At 42.5% G+C, this 20,150-nt stretch overlaps 2 protein-coding genes across 8 annotated transcripts in view; one reads left to right on the forward strand and one right to left on the reverse strand.

Moving 5' to 3' along the window:
* LOC124302108 (uncharacterized) overlaps positions 1–19,255 on the forward strand; it is a 32,490-nt gene extending 13,235 nt beyond the window's left edge. For 5 of the 7 annotated variants that reach the window (XM_046757897.1, XM_046757899.1, XM_046757901.1 and 2 more), the window contains 9 exons: positions 5,270–5,397; positions 6,266–6,391; positions 8,053–8,407; positions 9,232–9,403; positions 9,500–9,599; positions 10,513–10,687; positions 11,153–11,302; positions 11,807–12,055; positions 13,348–19,255. In XM_046757897.1, the coding sequence (XP_046613853.1) occupies positions 5,270–5,397; positions 6,266–6,391; positions 8,053–8,407; positions 9,232–9,403; positions 9,500–9,599; positions 10,513–10,687; positions 11,153–11,302; positions 11,807–12,055; positions 13,348–17,990 (6,098 nt within the window). In that variant the 3' untranslated portion in view covers positions 17,991–19,255. Of the gene's footprint in view, positions 1–1,148; positions 1,192–5,269; positions 5,398–6,265; positions 6,392–8,052; positions 8,408–9,231; positions 9,404–9,499; positions 9,600–10,512; positions 10,688–11,152; positions 11,303–11,806; positions 12,056–13,347 lie in introns of all 7 variants that reach the window. The other 2 variants (XM_046757903.1, XM_046757898.1) reach the window with 2 other exon arrangements.
* Positions 163–3,715, reverse strand: LOC124302110 (leucine-rich repeat and immunoglobulin-like domain-containing nogo receptor-interacting protein 1). The gene has a single exon (XM_046757904.1). The coding sequence runs from the start codon at positions 3,217–3,219 to the stop codon at positions 2,224–2,226; it is 996 nt and encodes a 331-aa protein (XP_046613860.1). The 5' UTR covers positions 3,220–3,715; the 3' UTR covers positions 163–2,223.
* Positions 19,256–20,150: the final 895 nt, after the last annotated feature.

A 20,150-nucleotide genomic window follows, 5' to 3' on the forward strand; every position in this document is an offset into this window, starting at 1 on the left:
CACGCTGTCACTTGGCACACGTATCCGGTATAAGCCTGTAATTGAAGCGGTAGAGGTCAGCAACTCGAGCCCTGCTTCAGTAATTTATTAAGACCTAATAGAAGGCACTGTAAAAGCATAAATTTTATGCACATACATACGAGAAAATTTGCGTAAATCTGATGACCATATATATAGGAAACCTTATAACGTATTTAAGTGATTTGCATTCATTGTTTTTCAAAACGATGTAGTGGAAAAATGATTCAAATTTATTTCTTCAGAATTCTGTGTTTGTACCGTGTCCATGAAAACTGTTTAATAACGAATAAATTTACAAACGCATCGAAAACATTCAGATTCGATCAGCTTAAATTACTTGTTTCCATAGAGCAAGAACCTCATTTCAGATCCTCTGAGGCGTCCTCACTTGTCTTTCAATTGTAAGAGATTCTATGGTTGAAGTGACTTGAAGGGAAACGACTCTTTCGAACGAAAAAGCTTAGCCACCTTCATTCTGCCCTCCATTCGGGCTATATTTATTTACTCTTGCCGGCGCGTGGGTGCAAGTCACCTCCATCTTTCTGGTAATAAATCGTTTTACGAAGCCATCGGGTGTTCCATAAGAGATTTCAATCAACTGTGAATAAACTTGGCAGAAATTTATCTTACCGACGTCAGAAACACGTGACTAATATTTTACACAATTCTCAAACCACACCGTAAATTAACAACTGATATCCGTGAACTGCAGAGAGCAGAGTGAAGTATATATTAGGATGGGTTATAATCGTTTTTGAAAGTAAAAAAAAAAAATCACTCGTGAACCGTTTCGACGGTAAGAAGATGTGTAATGTAAAAAAGGATCACCGCAGAATTAGGGAGATTTTAATTATAGAAACGTATAAGTACAATGAAAATTAGGAGAAGATAGAAAATTTTTTACAGTTCTAAATATTCAGCTTTTGGCCGACGCTGTGATGGAGAAAGAAGGAGCGGAATTTGATTATCATTGACGTACTGAGCATTATACGAATTTTCACACGTAATCCATTTTATGCATATCGTAATCGGGAAAGCTTGAGTCTTTTAATTTTTATTCAGTTGAGTCGGTGAATATTGATGTGAGCGCTATTCTGAATAAATAATAAATCGTATTTTTGTTGAAGCTTGGATCGATTCTTCAACTTCAAGAGATCTCCAATGGATTGCGTAGGTGGATTTATTTACCTGCTAATCATTATCTCTAATTCCAAAATATTTTATTTTGCGTTTTCTACAGTGTGCTTTGAAAAAGTGAACAGTTTGAAATGCTGAATTTTTTATTCGGAAATGACTTGTGCAAAATAATTATCTATATAGAGAAATTGATTTTTTGGATGTTTAGAGGATGCAGTTTTAAACGAAAAAAATGGTGCTGCTAAAAGATGGTCAAACATGTTTGAGCAAACGTGCTAATTTAAATAATTCAATTCAATATGAGCGGTAACCGCCACACTCATTAAGATGTAATGGAACTCTGAGTTGAAAAGCCAAGTTGTAACAAAGATTATGCGGATTCCCAGGACGATAAGGTAATTAGATTTTCATTTCTCCCGATTGTGAAATACGAGAATTTATAATTTCATATAAACTACGCATCTGACTAGTTAAATTTTAGTACTTTACATACACCTAATTCCGTATTACGTATGCACAAATATAATATTACTGTAATATCACACTGGTATTTTCTTCGCCGTTTACCACCGATCGATTATAGTAAGCACACGTGTAAGATTCGATAACTTTTTACTTTTATTTAATTAGGAATTAGTCTTACTTCTACCACTCATTGGTTAAACTTGCATGTCTAATTGTAAGTGCTTCACGCACTGCTTTTTCAAATTGGAAGAGGTTCAGCAGAATCCGAACACAATAGATTATATGATATATTTGAAAATTGCGATGCTCTCAGTTCATCGTAGAGAAGACAAATGACAATCCGGAGAAATTTCCGAGCTTGCTGTAAGCTCGATATCAAACGTTACAGTTGTGTGATATGCTAGATAAGCTTAAAATGCTGAAAGAGCTAACCGTACAATCGAGTATACCCAAAGTATAACGCAATGAAAACGATTTGTGTAACTCTGAGGCGGAGATAATTAAAAACTAATATCAGCACGATTAAGGTTAAGAAATAAAAGTTAAGAAATAGAAAAAAAAAGTGGCAGTGAAAAAGGAACGGTTCATTTCACTGGACTTCTAGACGAAAGGTATTATCTTGCACACACCAAGAATCCACACAATGAAGTTACGTCCATACTGCAGCCACCCGGAATCAGAGTTCTCTTCGGCATTTGTTTCTTGCGAAAAAATTTCTTCAGAATATTTTGCAGCCATGGCAATATCCTCGAGTCTCTGCTGTTCGTCAGCGAGTTCCCGAAGAATTGATTCGTAGAATTTCTTCCACCCTTCAGCCTCTTTGACAATGTTTGCTTGTTCTTCAGCCAGCTCCTTCGACAGAGGTTCGCGTCCATTTCGATCAGAGACCTTCCAGGACAGCCTGTCCTCCGTGAGTGAGTCGAAAGCCAGATTTCTTCCGTAGTAAATACCAAAGTTGTAAAGGCACTGAGTTAATTCGGACCAGCATGTCTTGTTCCATGGATTGTCTCCAATGTAAATCCACTTCACTCTTGTTACATTAAAAACGCTCAATGAAACGCATCGCAGTTTATTGAACCGTAAATCGAGGGTGGAGGCCGCCGAGAGTGGGCGGAGAATTGCAACGTCTATACGCGTTAAGTCATTATATCGTAGATCCAGCAGCCCGATGTTTGATACGTTGGTGAAACTTCCTTCCTCGATAGACCGGATCATATTATTGGCAAGATCAAGTTTTTCCAAACTCTTCAATCCGGAGAATACGTTCGTTCCAATCGTCGTTAAGGCGTTTCTGGACAAGTTGAGGATTTTTAGATTCAAAAGACCCCTGAATGCAAAGCCTTCGATGTTGTTGACTGAGCAGTTGACGAAACTCAGGGATTTTAGCTGATGAAATTCCGTGAACGTACCTTCTGGGATATCCCGTATATTCGAGTTGACGAATTTGATCCGGTAAGTGTACCTCGGTACTTCAGCGAGATTAGCGAGACTCGCATTACGACAAACGAACATCGATCTTCCGGGACCATTGCTACCGCAAAAATTGGCTAAATTGGACGTCACGAGGGTTACAAGCAAAAGAAGTACGTTTCGCATTCCGTCGCGATTAAGCGGACTAACATAACGAACTAATTTAGAGCCTGCCGGTGGAAGTTAGTTACCCCGGTGGACGGTGATAAATAATTCTCCGCGATTGCCGCGTCATTTCCGGTGCTGGGTACCACCGGATTGGCTCGTGTCACCTTCCTAACATAACACTACGCCACACGCATTAAATTAACATCAACTAACCATACCTTTCACTGTTTATATGACATCGTTTTTTGACCACCGTCTCCACTATTGTTACGCTGTCAATTTTATTCGTGCCGTGGGAAAAGATCATCACCGTCGCTGGACATGGGAATTCGGGCGATATGTGTGCGTACAGAACCTTCGTTCGACTTCTGACAAAAGTTCGGGATTCTAGAAATATCGTCGTTTTTATACTGGTGGAGTTACGCATAAGTCAATTTGTACATATTCGTTCAACGATGAAATTTTCAACCGACACCATACCGCGTTCACATTGGGGAGACGGAAGAGTCTTATGGTTCGAGAAACCGAAATAAATAATTGATCGCGGTCAGATATCGATTCTTAAACTACCCCACTTTCACCCGCTCCTGGCTCTTCCCCCCAAGCGGCATGGCAGCAATTCGAATCCTTTTCGCATGAGAAGCGGGGTTTCGCGTGGGCGAATGACGAGCTGTACTGATGAAATCGTTAACTTCTTCTCGTACCGGCACGGTATTACCAAGAATATTCAAGCTAGAATCAGCTCACCTGCAGTGGATTTCAATTAATTTTAAGTCGTATGTGTTCGACCAATCGCGACAAGTGGTTGAATAACGACACGGGCACTAGGTATTGGAGAATATCTACTATTCCATACGTCTGTCGTTGTCGACTCAGAAAATAATCCAATGATTACGTAATGTATGTCGGCGGCTGTTAGATACGTTGACATACGTACGTGAAGCTAATTTTTTTCTACCTTTCAACTTCCGCCAGAGGTTGTCAGGCACATTGACATGCGCGACAAGTTAAGATGGTGGTCGAAAGGTTTCGCAGAACCGATCATCTTGCCAAGGCGTACGTCCATCGGGTCGCACGGGAATTCGTGGGGGGTGAATAAAATCGAATTTTAACAAAGAGACTTCGAACAAGGGTCAAAGCGCGTGGGTGAAACCCTCAACGTAAGTTGAAACGAGGCACGGTTGAAGTCTGTTGGTATCTTGAGACCTAGAACTGCTTCAACCTTCTTGTGTTTCCTAATTGAAAATCTTTGTTTGTCATCTTATGTGCGGAATTGGGACAGATTACTCTCAAAGCCACGAGAGACCAACATTATAACAAATCGTGATGATGTAGTGAAATATTGATTTTCCAATGTTGCCAATTTTCTTTTTACACTGCTTATGCATTTTCGACCACAAACTACCGTTCTCAATGACGTACGAAGATCGTACATCTATCTTGGAATTTTGGGCTCTGCTCAACAGAAAGAAATTCTTGGACGTGGAAACGTTGCGGAATTTGTATGAAATTTTAGAAGTTCCTTACTCAACTCCGATGACGAACATTTCACTCGGTTCAACGCTTTAAATCTGTCGAAATTTACTCATTTCACTCTGGTAGTGGGGCTTTTGCGAGTTTGACGTGTCTCGTTTACGCAAGTACTCCGAAGGTGATTGTTTTCAAAGGTATAGTCCAGATGAGTGCAGCAGATGCATCGGGAAACTGAAATAACATGTGACGACCTCGAAACTTTCCGGCTTATCGACCAAGAGAACGTAATATCACCGACTGGAGAAAGAGAGCTGTAAAGCCGAACGTGTGTGTGTGCGCAGCGTGGCACTCGGCACATGTATGCACATAGTTACGCGATGATATTTTTTCTCCTGACGATATCAATGCTTGGTCTGGCCAACTTTATGGCTTTATTCCTCCTGCGATCAAGGCTTCGAGAGAGAGGGACGCGCACTTTTCTGTGAAGTTAGCGTAATTGGAATCTCAGCAAATAATACATTAAGGCTGACCGAAGTGCTTTAACGATACGATCTACGCGAGTTATCTTATATCCTTAATGCTTATATGCTCCTAGGTGAAGACACGAAGATGAGGTTCAGTGTGGCACCCCAGCCGGGGGAAAGTGGGTTCACCCAATGGCTAGACGCCATGAAGATGGTGGCTCGACTCCCTGGTGGTATTCCGCCGGAATTCAGAAAGAGAGTGAGTACCGCACTGGATGTTAGACATTCTAATGATCTACAATTTCACAACAACTTCGAGTAATAGTGAAAATACATTTGTCCTGATACTGTCCTTTTTTCTATTTCCCATTAATTTCACTACCCCCACGCAGTGCTGGAGAAATGTTTCCACGGTTTTATTTTAAATTAAACTGCTGCAGCGTTAAACTTCGCGAGGCTATAGCCATCGAACTATTAGGGGTTATCGGTGTTGGCGATTTGATTATCGTTCGTAACTGTAGAAGGTTTACTTCGCTAGCGATACTTTATACTGTCGATATTTGCAAAAGATATTCGAACAGCTTATTTTGCCATTAAAAACATTTTCTCGGACAAGCGAGTTCATCGCCAACACCTGCCTCGTTTTTCCGTTCGAATATCGCTCTATAATAGGCCGGTAAACAATATGGAGGGAACACGTCTTTGTAAGGTGAACGAGGCGTGCTGGAGAAATATTTTCTAACCTCTTCGCGATCAATCGTTGGCAGACATCGCAGCGTCTATTGAGTTCGGTGATTTCCCCCAGGGAATAGAATTTTGTAGAAAGTCAATAACAATTTGGGGCTTATACAAAACTTGAGTAATAAATATAGGAAACACCTCGATCGTTGTTGCCGTACTACATTTTTCACCTGTAATGCGATTGACATTGAGAATCTTTCTCTTCTAAATCTTTCCAATTTAACATTCTGTTCAAGTAACACTGGAAAAGGTATCATGATTTTGAGATGATGAAAAATTATTCTACACGCAGATGTGTTCAATCAACATAGGATTTCACTATTTGAGATTTTGCACCGCATCTTACTTTAGAGGATTTTATTAACGGGAGCTTCCCATGTTCACAGTTGTGGCTGACGCTTTCTGAACGACATCTTCAACAGCGTGGAGTTGATTGGCGACAGGCGGAAAAGCTCTGCTTCAACGAGTGGAGCAATCCAGACGATGAGGAGCTCGGTATACAGATCGTCAAGGTGGGTAAACGTTGACCAGTTATCTTCTCGCCTGATCACGTTCTTGAGCTTTCAAGCTACGCACGTTCATCTGCCCGTACAGTTTGCGGATCTCATCACCCTCCGCGGCTCTGACTGTGTGCAATACATTTTCGTTTTCATGATTTTGATCACGGGTTACTCGATCAGGTTTTCAATTGACGTTCCACAGCTTATTGTAACCTCGTCCGGTTGGAAAACCAATTGTTATCACCGTTTGTCAACGTGATTTCACGCCTCAACATATGTCAAAACCAATAAACCAAATGGCATCGTAGGGATGATTCAGAGGGATAAGGGAATGCCAGTAGGGCTCAGATTAAGCGTATCAGATGGTACTGATCAAAGCAACACTCGAGGGAAATGATCTCTATGATTACCCGGGCAAGTAATTGAGCAGGCTTTCTGTACAGTATGAAGCGGTCAACAGCTTTGAAATGGAATCATTGGAGACAGGGGCATCCGCGTCGGACCGTTTCAAAATTACACTTTATAAAAGGACGCACCGACACTTGTGAAGTGTTTGAACGCATCCGGTGTACGGTGCTCAATCTAGTATCGATTGTAGTCTCTGCCAGCTGGCGAACTGCCTGGAAGCCTTCCAATAATCCCATTACCGTCCTGCACATTGGCCTATCTATCCGTTGGCACTCGTTCCCGGCCGCCTACCCGAGGGTGAGGCTCTCCTCCTAGTTCTTGGGGTGTTCACCCTCGGATCCCCGCGTTGCTATCTGCTACGTACCGCCAATTCCTGCAGTTTCTAGTACAACTGCCAATTTAGTTAACGCGCGACACTGAACCCCTTCTCGATAATACGGGGTTTGATTATCGCGTGATTAATTGCCGGCTAAGCAACGCCGCATGCTGCATAACTTTAAGATCAATTCATGCCCGTATTATGCCTGAGGTAGCAGGAACTTGAGCGAATTTATATGCGCGATAATCATCTGCCACCTTGAACGTTGCGTTACAGCGGTACTAAATACAAGAGGAGCCTGTTGTGTTAGGACGACAAGCCACGACTCTTTCGTGTTTTATGTAGGGAAGCCGTGATCTAACGTTCGGTGGAACGGATTCTATCCTGTTTAATATTCTATATGTATACTGTGAAGATCGTAAGTTGATTGCTATATTCGTGATATGTAAGGTGGTTTGACAAAATTATGGAAATGCGTGACAGGTTGTGCTGAAAAATTATCGGCACCGGATCTAATCAGCGTCAGATACAAACAATGTAAAATACGGGAAAATGCGTGAGTAATCTGAAATACACGAGTAAGGTAAACTAGAATGTCGCGTTTCGAAAATCCACTCGAGTTATCGGTCAGCGTTAAATTGACTCTCTTATACGATTAAAACACACATGAATACCGGGCCGTCTTCTCTTGAGCTTTGAGCATGGACTCTTCTTTCCGTCACGTGCCATATCGCTTCTGGTTCTTTAGTCAACTTACCTCAGAGAACTTTGCTACATATACAGGCTAATTGAAAGACCAAATCAGCAGAATTCCTGTCTCAGCGTATCTGAGTTGAAGATTTTTGTCTTGATAGCAGGACAAATATAGACGGCCTCTTCGAGTCTCATCTTCGAATGAGATCTAAGGACGGAAAAACGAAATCTCTATTTTCACCCATCTGTATAGGACCTTCATAGGACAGGCTGCAGTCTGTTCTGTGGCGCAGCAGGACGCGACAATCAGGCAGTGCTTCGACGAGTCCTTCTTGGATTCGCACGCTGGAATAAGTCAGTTGGATACTGCCAGGGACTGAATGTACTGGCTGCTCTGGTACTCCAGGTCATGGACCGTGCGGAGGCGGCTTCGGTCAAGGTCATGATTTATCTGATCGAAGGTGTTCTACCGGAGGGTTACTTTGCAGATAACCTTCGAGGACTCTCCGTAGATATGGCTGTTTTTCGGGACCTTCTTCGTATGCGGTTGCCGAAGCTCTCCCGTCATCTAGAAACATTGCAGAGTGATGCCAAGGATAAAGCGACTGGTAATATTGGTTATCTAATGTAGCTTCAGCTTGTCAACATTTTTTATAGTTTAAAGACAGTAGGGCATAATTGTCATAGTGTACATCAAGCTCGTTAAATTGGTGTCAAAAGTGGGATATATATACCAAGAAAATGTGTAGTGGTTTAATGAATTTTCAAGTGATCCGTTAAGTGTTCGACGCGAATTCCCCTTATATGTTGACGCCCTTATTACCAGCGAGAATTACACATTTTTGAGATGCTATCTGGTATAGCCTAAAACAAGTGCTGAAGCAAGGTATCCGTCATTGTTTTTATGTCTTTTTTCATTCGATATTATTTCAGTTTAATGAATATTTGGAAGAGAGTTATTTTTTATAACAAAGTTAACGTGTATTCAAAAGAGAACTACCTGCGTTCTTTTTAAAAAATTAGAACACACGTAATATCATGCATAGCTTTCATTAGTATTGTTGTTTTCTAATAGCCATTATAAATTCCAATGAAGTATCGTCACGAATGTTGCGATTCCGCAAAAAGCATTCCCTCTGTACGTTTTCTTTATTCAAGACTTATAAAGTCTCACGGAAATCGTTCAACTTACAACGACATTATGAAAAAAATTTCCCTTGAGGCTCACAAAGCTCAAGAGAAAATTTCCTTTTAAGTTATATCCGTAGGTATGTACATAGTCTCCGCTAACAACCTACTTGGAATTTAATATATTTTGCACCCACATGTGTTCAGGATGAATGTGTCTTTGACAAGAAAGCGAGGGGCATTAATTGGTGATTTCCTCACGCTGTTTCGATTTAGTGACTAACAGCGAGAAATACTATTCCAGGAAGCAGCTACGAGCCACCCTTAACCAATGTCTTCACGATGCAGTGGTTCCTCACCCTCTTCTGTCATTGCTTACCCCAGGAGGCCGTACTTCGAGTCTGGGATCTTATCTTCCTGGAGGGTGACGAAGTCTTGCTGCGAACCGCTCTCGCCATCTGGGAAGGACTAGCCGAGTACGTCTGTTGCGGAAAATCTTATGCAATGTTACAACATGATATTTGAGAAATTGACCCTTATTCTTACAATGAATAATAAATTGTTATTTTCAGTCGGATAATGACCGTAACTTCAGCCGATGAATTCTACAGCATAATGGGGGTGCTGACAAGAGAGATGCTGGAATTCACCGACACTAACAATCTCATAAAGGTTATTTTTTCAACTTAATACCGCTTCGCTGTGCGTCATTGCATTTCAAGTTTTCCCCTAACTCTATATCGGGTTGAATATTTCATGCAGAAGGGTAAAATCACTTTTATAAAATACTTGTGTCATACCTTCTAGACGTTTAAATTGATTTTACAGTTACGAAGAGTCTGCAATTGAGTCAGAAGGTAGAAAAGCTATCGGGAAAATGAGGAAAGTAAATATAAATAATAACATAAATACAAATAACGATCAGAGTAATTTTCAAGCCCTTCGTTAGACAACAAGTCTGCCTGTAACGCCTGGCTACCTAAAATCGTTCTCATTACCTTCATTTTCATCTAATTTTAATTCTAATCTATTTCACCCGCGTGATTCTGAGTGAAATATGCTTGCCGGCTGTCTCAGCACGCGGAAGAAAAAAGATTCAACTCAGCAAATTGCAGCTGGGAAGGCGAGGAACTTGATTAATATTCCTCATAGAATGATGGGTACCAGGCTCCGGAGACAACTTTGGCGTCAACTATATTGCGCGTCATTAGCATTTATATGTCCCGTATACGGGGTTACTCGGAGAATGCGGAATGAAAAAAATGATCCTATCTTTTCCATTTTTTCCTTCTCTTCCTCTTTTTACCGACAGAAATGACCGCATGAACGAGCTTCTTTTACGGCGTCCGGACGTCCCTCGCTTCTCCCTTGTTAAATATATTCGCAGCATGAAATGAGGAGGTTGGAGTACGAGCTCAGCTCTCGTTTCATTCTCCGAAGAAAAGTCTGAGACCGGATCACGTGACTTACAAAAGCATTTAAAACTTTTACCTTAAACGTCAAATTACCCCAAAAAGCACCCCCAATGTTGTAATTCGACTTGGCTCGGCTTACGCCTGTACTGATTGGTCTGTGCACGTGACAGGCGATCGTGAGTACGGGGCCGCTGATTGGAGTTACCGCCCTTCGTGAGAAGCATCGGTACAACATCACGCCCTGGGCCCGACGACTTAGCGACGATGACGAAACCGAGACCGAAGAGGACGAACGGCTCGCCGTCGCTGCCGCCATGTTCGGGATGTCGCACAGAAGCAGAAGAGGTACGAGATACTAGTTTTTGTTTACGTTTAGTGATAAGTTCTCATGCATATCACCCGTCAAATTATCAAGCACAACGGTTTGTCTCTTGCAATAACAGAGAGTATGATTACTCGCAACATGGCGGCTATCTCTCGTCACGATCGGATATAAAAGTAGACTAGTTCAGAGTTTTGAATAAACACTTGTACCTGTTAAGTGTAGTCGTTCGAGTATCGTGACGAGAATTGATAGCAAATATACCCGCCGTAAAATACCAGAGCGAAACTTTGCGCGTGAAAATCTCGTAATCTGAGGAAATGATCTACTAGACGTCGTAAAACGTCGAGTTTGACGACGGTTGAAATGACAGGAAATTAGCTACCGTGCGAGCAAAGCTCTTGCATCGGTAAAAGTTCCAACTCTATAATGTACTAAGATTCTATACATAGCTGGAATTGTTTCGTGCATTGGAATAATACGCCAAGTTTCAGAACGTGAAACTTCATCGTCAAGCTCACTGCAGACGGTCGCCGCTAGTAACGATCGCGACAGACTTGCATTGGACATCAGCACGCTGAAGCAGCAGTACGCGAAGCTGAGGGAACGGCAACGCCAAGCTCACATAATACTCTCCGGTAACGTTAACAACTGTCCGTTAAACGTAGCCATAATCGTAAACGTTACGTTTCTTCAATGAATGGAAAAACGGTGTATGCATTTTTATGGGGTACTTATGCGTACTGTATATACGAGTCAGACATCTGTACACAGGATTGCCTGATGAATTTTCGCTCCATCCGTAAGGCTGCTTTAAAGGTTACCTTTTACCGTTGCAACTAATGGCTTGGGCGATCAAAGGTGTCCAATTAGCGTTTGCCGCATCTAAATTCCCGAGACTTTAGCACGGGGATACAATTTCACAAACAGCGAGGCGATGTACTTTTCGCACTTCTCTTTTTCAATTTTTTTACAACAGTCAGGTGCCAAGTGCAGAAAAATAATCATCGTCGGTTCGCCACGAGTTCGGATGAAATATTGGTTCACGGATAATTCCAACCTTACAAGGATCAGGATTTGAGATATAACTAAATTATGTTTCTGAAATAACCTCTCAAAGCCTTCTTTTATTACTCCAACAGCTGCGTGCGCGAGACAGTCTCTCGTCCCTTCGGCCACTTCTCAGGCGATGAACCATTTGTTGGTCGGAAAAAGTGCCTTGGTTAGCGGCAAAGCCCGACAGCTAGGTCCTCTCCATGGTGCGGTGTCACCCAGGGCGAGACTCGGTCCTCCTCACAGTCCTAAGAATCCGAATCGAAAGGACCGGCAAGGCGTCACTCTTCACTGGAAGGACACAAAGAGGCGAAAGGAAAACAAGGACGACACTCCAGGTATGAATTCTATGGTTTTCTCGAATCATAAGAAGAGGTTCGCTCAATTGGAAGATCTGGTGGTGGGATTCAATTAATTAAAAATATATACGTGCAATATAACATAAAACGACGAAAAAATTTATTGTTGAAATCTTGCCCAGAATCTAATTACTAGAGTTTCTTACTTTGCATAACAGAAGCCTCGGTCTCATGAGCAGTAGAAATTTCAATAACAATATTTCTCGTTTAGTAGAAAAGATTCAGACTACCGAAAATATCGACGGGCTAACTATGAATAACTACGTTAATAAATGTTATAAGAATTTATTTCATGAGCACGATAAAAGATTTTACGTTGTTCTGTTGAGAACCAGAACAGTTAAGATTAGATTGTTGACGAATTTGAAATATTACGACACTGCGTCATTTCTCTGAAAAAACAATAATTTACCAATCTTCACATAACTGATTCAATTACGTCACAGTCAATCGAGTTTCAGTAACCCTAAAATATCATTCATATCGATTCTTTTGATAATTTGACAGATTAACTTTTCCCAATAACAATCATTTCCTGCCGGAATCTATAATTTTCCTATTTGTCAAAGTAATTTCGTCCTGTGCTTTCAATATACAGAATCACCGGCATTCTGCATGTTGTAACATAGAAATGTCTAATATATCAAAGTCGAAGAACAGGATTTTCTTACCTTTTCATCCGGACCTTATCATTAATCATCCGAGCTAAAATAATATTAGATGAAAAATTTCCCAACAGTTTTTCGCTTCGTTGATCGAGATGTAAGGTGTTACCGACACGAGGAAGGTACCCGACTATCAGCGGTGGTTACGAGTCCTTGTTCCTATGGTCGGTAACAAGGTCGTCGCCGAAGGTGACCGTACCAACGGTAGAATTTTGAGAATAAGTACTCATTGATAACGTCCCTTTGAACCATGGTCGTTTTCCGTTGATAACTTTCGCCATTATTCAGCCTCCGACCACCTGTTCGGTACCAACAGGTATGAGTATTGACGCAGGTGTGGCAAACGGGAGAGTCAACATTCACTTACAGTCTGCAGAGGCGACAAGCGATGGTGGACTTCGGGCTGCTTATCCTTCGAAAAGCTTGGCCATAGTCGAATCGTGATACTAGAAATTATATCGGTGCAACCAGATCTCAGGCGGCTGAATTCCTCGTGAACGAATTTATTCAATACGTGTGTAACGCAATCGCATTGAACGTTTCGTGATCTCGGAATCTACGTATCAAATGACTGCAGGGTAATTATTGATCTGTTTTGCTCCACAGGTGAAGGACCGTCTTGTGGCAACGACGCTGAATCCACAAGCGAGGGGATGTCGGTCGTCACATCAACATCCCCGCGACTTTCTGCTGGCGCAAATGCCGACAGTGACAGCGACAGCACGTCGACGGAACTTTGCGACGAACCAGATCGTCTCAGCGACGTCGACAGCGAGGAACTCACCTCTAATTCCGATTGCTACGTCATGGCGACCGACGACGAGAAGAGTCCTCGCAGGGAAGGAACCGACAATAAGACATCACCCAGCCATCACGATTCCGCGTACGGTCAGCAAAAAGGAGCGCAGAGCTTGAAGCTACCCTCAAACCTCGAGGAGACTTCGATCTCTGAGATAACCGACCAGATCCGCAGACTGTCGACGGATAATGAGAGACTGGGACGTTACAAGCTGGCTGACGAAGCGCCAGATCAGGTTGAACGAGAATCGTTGGACTCCGTGAAAACCGATGATGTGCCAGTGTTTGCCACGGACATCGACTCGATCAATAGTTCGTCGGTTGAGCGAGTGGAAAGGCCATCCGAAACGTTAGGTAGTTTTGATTTTTCAAGCACCATTAGCGGTGGTCCAAATGCCGGTGAGAGTAGCTCAGTATCTGTTGAAAATGAAACTGAAGTTCAGATACTTGACGAATATCAGTTTACTGATCATAGTTTATTTCCATTGAAAGTGCTTTCTAGTTCTCACCTGGTGTCATCGGACGATCCTGAAGTGTTGGAATTCGATAAAAAGGTAGCTGCAGATACTAGTGCGCGAATAGATAGGCCCGATATGGGAAAGCGCTACGATTTCGCTCCTGAGCTTAAATATTCGAATTTTGACGACGATAATTTAGTTGCCGTAGATTCGGAGGCTAGACATTCCGAAACTGAGCCAGATTTTGGTAAGGGTGCTTCGACCGTTCAGCTTGCTTCCTCGCCGGGGATGATTGGCGATAATTTGAACAAAGTAGTTGCCGATTCAAAGCCTTACTCCAGATCCTACGTAATAGGACACGTTCCAATATCTCCGATAAACTTAGAACAGAAGCTTAATTACTTGGCCGAATATTCATCCTCGACGGCTGCCATCAAGGTTGTCGAAAGAGAGACGCAAGAGTTTCCAATGAAGATACACGAACCGCAGAACAAGTCCAACGGAGTCTTTGTAAATATTAGTAGCGTAGATTTCACCAGAAATAATGACTTGGTTCGAATCAAACCGGCAACGAGTCCAGCTGCGGTTGTTGGTGTTCGCCTAGAGCTGAGCCAAAGCCCCAAGACACCGGGCAGTGACAAATCGTGCAGCTCTGGGGAAACCATGGGTCCAGATTCGAAAACCTCCAGCTTAACGACCAGTCCTCGAACTCCAGTGAGCTTCGATTCGCGTGATTTTCACGCGGAGAAGTCAGCCGCCTCTTCTGTGAGCTCGGAGTCAAAAACCCTGACCCTTCGTTCCATCGGTTCCGATGATCAGGATGTTCAGCTGAAAGCAGCGATGCGAATTACATCCTTAGCCAAATCAAGTTCACCGTCCCTGATCAGCTTTGACTCTTTGAAAGGCAAATCGAGCCTGAGTCCGAAGTTGGAGGCGAGTAGCTCCAGCGACTCGTGCAGCCCGGATCGAAAAAAGTCTTCCGAAAGATCGTTTAGCTCCGATCTTCAATCGCCGATCAGTGCCAATTCAATAAAATTTACTTCAAATTGCAAAGGGGGTCGTGGCACCTACTCCGATTCTCCGATCAATCTTTGCTCCGCGACTTCGCCGTTTTACCCAATCGCACGCCCGAATGAAAAGACACCCTCACCGTACAGCACTGCGAAGCAAAAGAACAGCACCACTGATAGTGAGGAGACTTCACCCGAGCAAAAGTCCACGAGTTCAAAAGGATCTGGAAAATTAATAGCTTCCGAATCGAGGAAAGATCGTGTCATTAGAAGCGAAGAGGGAATGGACTTCACCGGCAGTTCAAAGGATGACTTTCGCCATAATCTGGGAAAAGACAGATCGCAGAAAACCGATATCGAATCGTCGCTGGCGGACGATAAATGCAAAATGGAAGAAACAGACACAACGCGTTTCTATGGGATAAACTACTCACAAAGTTATCGGACTGAGTCGCAGCTGGAAGAGAATGAGTCGAGGGATCAATATGCGGATAAGGATACCGTGTCCCCTTTGCCGCGAGAAAAATTTGAAAAACTTGCAATTTTCTACGACAAAAGTAGTAGAAGTTTATTGGAGAGAAATAAAGACAGGACGAACGAGTACGAAGTTGGTCAAGATTGCTCGAAGCCTTTTGAGCGCAGCTCTAGCAGCTTAGACAAAAGATTTACGGATTCGAAACTTTCCTCTTCGTCTGATGAGTTCGGAAGGAACAGTCTGAAGAAACGGTCGAGCGATATTTTGGAGGACTTGAGGCATCTCGAGATTAAAAGTACCGGTGATGGGGGATCGGAGAACGGAATCACCAAAAAGGCGAGCTATATTCTACAGGATTTGAAGAGCCTAGAGGCCAGAAGGCAAGACACCTTTAGCGATTCGGCGAACGGATTTTCTAAGGTCCGGTTGATTGACCTTGAGATGAATATTCCGACCGTTTCTAGGAAGCAGTACGTGATCGAACCGAAAATTCAAATTCAGGAACACAGCGATAGCTTTTTAAACACTCTCGCGCGGGTTTCGGAGAATACGAAAACCGATGATGATAAGGAGCCGAAGCTGGGCGTCTGGACGAAAGTTAAGCCGCGTAAGAAAAGTGATAACGGTCGAAGAAGCAGCGACAGAGCGCTGAAAATCATTCAGGAGAACTCGGCGATTCTGCATAGAATTCTTACCTGTCAGGCGAAAAAGCGACTGCCCGATTTGGAGGAAATATCGAAAGAGATAACTATCAGCCCCATCAACGAGGAGATTTCAAAAATATTTAGTCCAATTCTTGAGAAAATCGGCCTCAACGAACACGAAATTAACGAGGAATTGGCCAGAATTAATTTCAAAGACTTGGACCAGCTATCGATGACCAGTGGTTCCGAATTCGATGCCAAGATCAACGACGAGCTCTCAAAACTTTCGCTGATCGATGATACCGAAGAGATCGACAATTTGGATCTGGACGAAGCTTTGTCCAGAGATTATCTGGACACGAGAGAGGCTCTGATCGACAGGCAGATAAACGAGGAACTTTCGAAGTTGCTAGCAAACTACGAAGAACGGCCTTCATCCTCGGCGGGTCTTCCGCGTCAGGAACAAGGCTCTTCTAGCCAAAACATCAGCGAGATGGAGGGACTAGACCTCTCGAGTATCTCGACGAACGTCTTCTCTCACAAGTCGTCGAACGACTCGATCGACACTAAGAGCGAACTCGGCTCGATCCAAGAGGGAGTAATAAAGCCGGAGAAATCCTACGATTATAACGACAAGCCGATTCCATATCCACCGCCGAAATACAACCTTCAGGACCTATCGCCTAAAAGTGACATCGACATTTACCGCGAGTTGGAGAAACTCGACAAGATATCAGCTGGGGAAATATACCCGAGTGTGCAACCGGTGTCATCAGCGCCCGAGGTGATTTCCACCAACCCTTACGCTCCCGATCACGCGCTGACATACGGGGAGAGAATGTCGCCAATCTTGAGTTACACCCCGAAGGCAGAGAAATCCTTCGACTTGTCGCCATTGAGGAGTCCCTACGACAGCTACAAGCCGTACGACTTCAAGTCGAGAATTTCGCCGAGAAAAACGCCGGGCAATCCGTACTCCGTTCGATCATACGAGAAGCCATCGATGGACTCGAGTTTTGAATTGAGCGATCACAAGTCCGTCGCCTCATCGCACATCTACGATATCTCACCGAAGAGGGCTGTCATTTCAAAGGAAACGCTCGAATTTCGGGTGAGATACGACGACGAGCCACCGCCGAAGATTCGGAGCGATGATTTCACCCTGCGATCTTTTCAAACGGATATAGCTAACCTCGACAAAGGCGCTGCCTACTACGAAACAAACACGGCTGACCCCGCGAAGTATCTACCGCGAGACGAAAGAGGCTCTTCCGAGAAGGATATTGGCGAGTCAACGGTCGACTACGCGTACAACAAGTCGGACCTTTGCCACAGGAAATACCAGGACGTTTCCTCTCAGGAATACTCCTACCATAAAACGTCGGATTACAACAGATCAAGTTCCTACACTTTGCCGTCTTCGATCCGCGAAGACGAAATTGGCACTCATTTGACCGTTCACAGACGCGAGTCGCATTCCCTGTCACCGAGTCACCAGTTTTCGACACGGAAACTTCCCGTTCCGGTCAACCCTTACCTCTCGAAGCTTTCCCCTAGTCTAGAAGACGTCACGAAACGACCGGTTTCCCACCCGGAGTTCCTCGACAAAATGAACGTTGCCAAGTACGCGGATCATTCGAGCCAAGGGTCGAATAACTACCGGAAATCTTCTCTGAGCTTGGGAAACATCGGGCATGCTAGCAGAGGCGCCACTCATAGTCTGGAGAAGACGCCGAGCCCAAAGATCCAATTCAGCCCGTTTCCGGTCAGAAACACCGCTAGAAAACCAAGGGAGTTAGGGCTCAAGCTCGGCCTGTACTCGCCAGTCAGTCCTGAAGGTGGGCAGGTGAAACGATCGCACTGATTTTGAGCCCACGGCCGATTTTATTGATTTTGATACTTACTTTTTAACACTGTATTAATCGTTATTCGAAAATGTTTCCTTCCATTTGCGCTACATAGCTACTGCAAACTATAGTTTAGCCGAGAAGAAAAATAAATAAACAAATAATAGTGAATGATTGAAAAGTCATTCAACCAGCTATTTTAAACAGACGTCATATTATAACGAATCATCGTTCGAATCTTGTTATGGTTAACAAAGTGAGCCTAAGATTTACTTTTCAAAAAGTACAACTGCAGCTTTGTTATGGACATTCATCTCGCTCGTAGAAAGATTATTTTTGCATACGCGTTTGATTGATTAGTTCGGAATGTACTTGAATGTATAAGTTACAATGGTCCATATTAAGAATCAACGGGACTATAAGTATGCATCCCGATTTACGGTTCGATGATTTGAAAGTGATTAGATAATAATGAAATGTGTAAAAATGTAAGTAAATAAAAATCAGGGATGGATGAGAATATTTTTTCTTTCCTTCATGTAATACGCTAAGCCAACTATATTTACGTAATTATATTGATTTGCACATTGAATATTACACGCGTAACGTTCTAATGAAGTTAGGTAAGACTTATGTATCTGATAGAAACATCGTGTTTTATACGTTTCCTAGTAATTTGAAACCTATTGTACCGTGTCATTCTAGACAACAACTTTTTTTGGCGGGAATAATATTTGCCAATAACATTTTTTGATAATATGATATTTGTATCGATACTCTCCTTGTGTCATCGTCAAATTTTTGTTCTATTTATCAAAAGTTTCAGAGGTTCACTTTGTTATGGTTGGTTAAGAGAAAACATTATCGACAATACACATTTTAGTGTATCTAATAATGAATTTTCCCACTGAAATATGATACAATACCTACCTTATACTTGTAAAATCATTGGGTGATTAATCATGGTGGTGAGAGGTTCGATAAAACAGAATGTTACGGGAGTAGCATGATGAAAATGAGTATTTCTAGTCCTAAATAACAGATAATGTAGAGAATATCGAAAAGCGGATAAGTCCTATAAGGATAATGAGTTATGAGAAATAAGACACGTTTTTAAGTGAATACGTGAAATTGCTGTGCGATGCTCTAGCTTCGTAAGGTTATACTGTAAATAGAATTGTAATGGTCTCGGCTGATAAAAGACTGTATATTAGAAAGGCATAATATTATAAGCAAATTATAAAGAACAGTACACTGAATAAAAATATTGAATAAACATTTATTCCAACGTCGTTTCATTTCTTTCAGACCATCATTTCCCAATCACCCCATCATCTGACTGACATACACGTAAGTGTAAAAAATTGGTACTCCACTGTTTATCCACAATCAGTTCGAGTCTTTTATCTGACCGTGTTTAAAAGACTATCGCGTCTCTTGTGTTGTTAGAAATAATTTAGAATAGCGCTGCGATGTAATGAGCAAATAGGGTGACGTAAACAAACCAAAACTCATATTTTGACGGCAATGGGATATTTTGGACTCACCAAGAAAGCTTTCGCTGGAACAAATCTTACTCGACGCTTCAAAGCCAAGTAGGAATCTCGCTGAACTAACATTTCGGGAATAAATAGGGTAGGTGAACATCAGTTGGCAAAACGACACTTGGGCATTGAATTAGTAATTCGTGGTGTCAGAAATTTGGAGTCCTGCTGATGCGGACTGTCCATCACGCCTATAAGATATCACTCTAGGCACTGGGATAGAAGCAAAAGTTTTAATACCTTACAGTCTTCAAATATCAGCGGTGCCGATTTAGTTACAATTATACGACTTTGGTTCGAAGTGTATACATCAATTCTTTGACACATGTATATGAAGCGTTCTAGAATCGTCGACCTGACCACGAACCTTTCCAATTTCAATTTCAGTTTCTTGTTAGTAAATCATAGGCAGTCTCAGCTTGAAATCACGGTTGGCAAAGTTTAAGATTTAAAAAACATGAGCTTTCCAGTAAATGCAAGGTTTCACGCAATCACTGTTAGCCAAAATGAATTTTTATGAAATTTACCCAGAAAGTTCTTTGAGCGAGAATAAATATTCAGCGTCGGACAAAGATGGAAGGGAATTTAGTTTGGGAGATATAAGCAAATAAATTGAGAATAATGAACTCGAAT

Source organism: Neodiprion virginianus, chromosome 4 (assembly GCF_021901495.1).
Source record: "Neodiprion virginianus isolate iyNeoVirg1 chromosome 4, iyNeoVirg1.1, whole genome shotgun sequence".
Classification (NCBI taxonomy): domain Eukaryota; kingdom Metazoa; phylum Arthropoda; class Insecta; order Hymenoptera; family Diprionidae; genus Neodiprion; species Neodiprion virginianus.